The 5,294-nt window shown below is 26.8% G+C and overlaps 1 protein-coding gene across 1 annotated transcript; it reads right to left on the bottom strand.

The window, feature by feature from the left end:
• Nucleotides 1-2,696: 2,696 nt before the first annotated feature.
• LOC149876810 (uncharacterized) lies at nucleotides 2,697-5,172 on the bottom strand. The gene is made up of 3 exons (XM_090074932.1): nucleotides 4,614-5,172; nucleotides 3,808-4,053; nucleotides 2,697-3,079 (listed from the first exon to the last, which is right to left on the bottom strand). Exons 1-3 carry the CDS (start codon nucleotides 4,807-4,809, stop codon nucleotides 2,802-2,804), a joined length of 720 nt encoding a protein of 239 aa, XP_089931058.1. The 5' UTR covers nucleotides 4,810-5,172; the 3' UTR covers nucleotides 2,697-2,801.
• Nucleotides 5,173-5,294: the final 122 nt, after the last annotated feature.

Below are 5,294 nucleotides of genomic sequence, written 5' to 3'. Positions count from 1 at the left end.
TTATGAAAGATCGATTAAAATGTTATTCTCTTTCTAATCTTTACGCAACGACTTTCCTTCTAATATTATGGACTATTAACATACCATATTTGTTACATATTTAGCTCTCAAGGTATGTAAAGAGGTTTTGATTCTTGTTTGAAAATCAAATTGTAGCCAAATGTACTCAAAAGCATGAAGCGTATGTTAAAAATATCCGTTTGTGCTCGAAAACCCAATAAATCATCTAGTAGTCATGGCTTTGTGCTATATGTTTGTTGACCAGCTTTATGAAAGAAAATTTGTAAAATAAAAGATTTTTTTCCTAGCCAAACATATTATCGAAATTGAAAAACTTACAAATAAGTTTTTTAAATGAAAACACAAGAAATTAAAAGCAGTATTTACTTGCAATAAGCAAGTAAATACTGCTTAAGTCGTGCGGTTAGAACCTTATCAGACTTCATTGTTCCAACTTTCTAAAATTAAAAACTCAAAATTACTTTTACGTAACTGTCTGAAACACCTGAAGATAAATGAATGAAACATAAGCCAGTAATGCAAATCGTTGTTAAACTGTGTTTATTGAACAATTGGTAATACTGAAGGGGAGGGGGGGGGGGGGATTAATACTATGTTGATGATGTTATATTGATTTATAACTTTTAAGTTTGTTTTAGATCAGATTTGGTTTAGGCCTGATTTACATTTCAATTTTTTTTTCTTTTTTTATTGGATTTTTTGTTTAGAATTATTCTTCTTTTGAGAATTCAAGCAAAAATAAAAAACTTACATCGTTAAAAAAAAGGTGTTAATGATCTTTTCTAATTTAGTTTCTTCAGTATAAATATGGGCCATATTTTGTTTTCAGTAAAACCTGATTCAGAGCAAACTTTATCCGTTTTGCGATTAACTTAAAATCAATTCAAATGTTTTTTCCAATGTGATCTTTACCTATTACTAAATAAATTTGCATTAAAATATTACAAATTAATACAGATTAAACTCAGCTTTTTTTTTCAAAATAGGCTGAACCCAGCTTAAAGAACGCTGACTCAGCTCAAAAATGCTGACTCAGCTTGGATCTAAAAAGTTCATTAATCTTAGAAGTTAACCAACTTTTTCTTGAAGACTTAAAGCTCAGCTTTAGTCAGCAGGAGAACAGAAAAATTGCAAAACGTCTTTGATAGTAAATACAAATTTTTTTTGACTTCCGAAACCTCTTGTATATAGAAGTTTTGCAAGTCAAAAAAATTTTGTGCACAAATGTGGCGAACTTTATCTAAGGGCCATTTTTCTTTTTTTTTTTTTATCATTGTTCTTTTAAATTTCGAGTCAAAACTAATTTTTTTTTTTTTTTTAAAAAAAAAGCTTTTTTTTAAGTCATATAATATAATATCAAAAAAAAAAAAAAAAAAAAATGAAGTTGATAAATATTATACGAAAGTTCCCTAGCAGACTTAACAAGCAGATTACAAAGCATCTGATTTCCAAAGTCCTAATTTCAGAATTATTTTTAAACATAAATCACGTGGAACAATAAATGTTGCACATAAAGGAGGAAGACCCAGAAAAACATTTGCTGCCGTAACTTTAGCCGCGTTTTCAATTACAAAATTGTTTTACACCAAAGTAAGGACAACTTTGCCAGTGCAAAAAGTTTCATTTGTGAGTTGAAACTTGATGAAAGGAAGGGTGAGTTGGATGGATTTTCGCGTTTTAATATGCAAATTTTCATCGCATTGTGATATTTTCGATTTTGTTGCACTATATTGATTAAAAATTAACTGTGTTGTGTATTGTGTATTGTATTCTGACAAATCAAAATTCAATCTAAACGATAAGAAAAAGTTTAATAAAAAAAAGTGAAAAAAAAGTTACTGTTTAGGGGTGTCTTAATGGCACTACCAGTTTGGAACCTCTTCATTTTATTACACCTATAATGGATAGGCTGTGCACGGAAAAATTATGGAGATGACCCTTTTTGGATTCCATTTTAGGCTTCTGGTCAGTCGCAATATGACTTTGCGAAAGACTATAAAACCCTTCTTTCTCGAACAAAAGATTTCTTTATTGCAGCAGCTCGGTCAATCAGCTGGCTAAAACCCCATTGAAAACCTAAGGAATTAGCTTGACGACTTAGCTTGACTTGTAACTAAGACGTTCATAAGTAACGATGAACCGTTCTAATATACCATAGTTTGGGAATCTAATTACTCGGGAGAAAACCAAAATAACTGCGTGAATGCCAACTCGCTCTCAGGAAATAAGTTAAAACAATGGTTACGTCATCGATCATTAACTTGTTTTAAATTTATAGGGTGCAATTTTTTTATTGTTCTCTTTACTTTAGGGTCTCACATTCTTTTTTTCCGTGAGAAAAAAAAAAACCCTTTTTTTTGCCTTATATTTTTAATTGATACTAATTTAGTAGGTTGTTATTTATTATGTTCACTGCCCCACAAAAATTAGGATTTTTTTGCTGAACAAAAAGTTTTAAATTTTATGGGGCAGTGAAATTAAATAAATAAATAAATAAATGTTGTTAAAAACATACTTTTCACTTTAAATGATCGTAAAAGAAAATAGTTTTTCAATTAAATTTGAAGAATTCATTAAAACATTAAAAGTGATTTTTTTGGAAATGCTTATAAAAATAATCAAAAAATAACTTATTTTCTAAAACTTATTTAAACAAATTTACGAACGATAAAAAATTTATGAAGCTGATATTAAAATTATATAACTACAATTATAATTAAGTTATGCAGTTATTTACATTTTCATAAATTTCAAATAAGGACACTAAACTTTGACTTGGTTCATCTTCCGATTTCATCGATTTGAATTTCATAAAACGGTTGATTAGCAGAGAGTGATTTTTTTAACGAATTGCTGTGCTGAGCTGGTAATTTTTTTGTACGAACAAGGGTATACTTTGCATATTTTAGTTTGTATATCAAGTTTCCAATAAATAACGATATCACAAAAGATATGCTGAATCCCAACGCAAGTAAAAGAAACAATCCATGCCTGATTTTAAATTGTCTTGATGGTGATACTTTAAACTCTTCTTTCACAACGATTGTAACAAATCGACCTGAAAAAAACGATAGTAACAAATCGACTTGAAAAAAACGATAGTAACAAATGACCTGAAACGAAAAAAAAAAAAAAAAGAAAAACTCTACTTTTAACATTGCTGATGGGTTATAGAAATGAAGAATAAATAGATAAATTCTTTAACCTCCTGGAAATTAGCTTTCAATATTAATCCGCTCTTTTTTATGTAAAGTTCGTTGAATTCATTAGCAACATTAACAATAAAACACATTTTTAACTAAGCATCAGCGTTTGGTTTTTCCGTTAATAACGAATAATAACGAATAAAGTACAAATTTCTGTATCAGCCTTTTAAAATAAGTCGAATTTTCTAAAATTTGTTACAATAGAACTCTTTATGCGTTTAAAACAATAAATAATCTTGGTGTGAAAAGTTTATATTTATAAAACGTTAATTTTTGAGAAGTAAGTTTAACGGATTTAATCGAATTTCGATTCTATAAATTTTTTTCTGGAATCTTACAACTTTATAGGTATAAATATAAAAATTATTCAAATTCTATTTCTTTCAAATGACTGATTAGAAGTACGTACTTTTATGTTTTTATTCGTTATTAACAAAAATTAAAACGCTAATGCTTCATTCGAACTGAGTTCATCTAAAAAGACCAATATTAAAAAAAAAAGGTGTGATATTGGGTGAAGTTTGACCGTTTTACATTAAGGAATAAATTCTGACTGTTTTTTAAATACGTGAACACGTACTTGTAGTAAAAAATTCACCGACATTGGTTATGAACCTCATTTCGCATCCGCATGTTATATTTCCTTCAATACTTAACAACTCCAGCTTGTAAGTTTGCGATTTAGTATCATAATAGCCGTCTATTTTCGTGATCCATGTTTTATTAAGTGGTGGAAAGTTGTAGCGTTTAGGTAGCATGCGTTCAGCAATAGTGTCAAACTGATCACCGAACACATCAAAAGCTAACGGAACTATGGCTTGTTTGTCTGAAAAACAATTAATAGTAATGATAATAATAATAATGATGATGATAATAATAATAATAATAATAATAATAATAATAATAATAATAATAATAATAATAATAATAATAATAATAATAATAATAATAATAATAATAATAATAATAATAATAATAATAATAATAATAATAATAATAATAATAACAATAATAATAATAATAACAATAATAATAATAATAATAATAATAATAATAATAATAATAATAATAATAATAACAATAATAATAATAATAATAATAATAGTAATAATAATAGTAATAATAATAAAAATAATAATAATAGTAATAATAATAATAATAATAATAATAATAATGATAATAATAATAATAATGATAATAATAATAATAATAATAATAATAATAATAATAATAATAATAATAATAATAATAATAATAATAATAATAATAATAATAATAATAATAATAATAATAATAATAATAATAATGATAATAATAATAATAGTAATAATAATATAAATGAAAATAATAAATAGGTAAAACTTTTTAAAAAATGGCATAACAAACCTTTGTACCCGCAGTAGAAAATGTTAACCGTTTCCAAAGGTCTGTAATTTACGCGCCATTCTAACGTAACCGCTGATCCTTTTGAAATTTGAATGATATCTTCACCATTTACATACTCAATGGTTGCGCCAAAAGTAGTGCGGAAGATTGAACACAAGTTTAAAAGGAATATGAAGTTTTGGAGAAAAGTTCTCATTTTCTATGAACAAATGCATAGTAACTTAGCTAGTGCCAATGACCCCATCAAGATTCTTAAAAAATGTTGTCAATATTGAGTTGTTTTTTTTAAATAAGGGACATTTGACGTCACTTCCATTGGAATTGATTAAATAAAGGTTGAAGTTTTGAAATTTCTCACACAAGGTAACTATTAGATATAAGTTTCACTCTCAGATTTCGTATTTTTTTAAAATTGGATATTGAATTTGTTTAACACAAAAAAAGTATGTCGCATACAAGAAGACACACAAGCAGCAGTATTATTTCTTTATCAATTTTGGAAGAAATATTGATACCAAAAAATATAAAAAAAAGATTTTCGTAGAATCCATGAGCGCCATACGTGAAAAATGACACGTATTTCCATAAATATAGATTTGCAGAATATGCTTTTTATGGCGTTCGATGCTTTTTACAGCAACGAACGCCGTGCATTCGCTTTTTACAGCATCGAACGCTTTA

This window comes from Hydra viridissima, unplaced genomic scaffold (assembly GCF_058129835.1).
Source record: "Hydra viridissima isolate aposymbiotic clone 2 unplaced genomic scaffold, HvirCarnegie_v1 scaffold_18, whole genome shotgun sequence".
In the NCBI taxonomy this organism is placed as follows: Eukaryota; Metazoa; Cnidaria; class Hydrozoa; order Anthoathecata; family Hydridae; genus Hydra; species Hydra viridissima.
This window is presented reverse-complemented; position numbering and strand designations above follow the sequence as displayed.

Coding starts and splice junctions, on each gene's coding strand:
- LOC149876810 (XM_090074932.1), bottom strand. CDS start 4,809: ATGAGAACTTTTCTCCAAAACTTCATATTCCTTTTAAACTTGTGTTCA. Junction 4,054..4,613: donor TTTCTACTGCGGGTACAAAG/GTTTGTTATGCC, acceptor ATTGTTTTTCAG/ACAAACAAGCCATAGTTCCG. Junction 3,080..3,807: donor CGGTGAATTTTTTACTACAA/GTACGTGTTCAC, acceptor CGTTTTTTTCAG/GTCGATTTGTTACAATCGTT.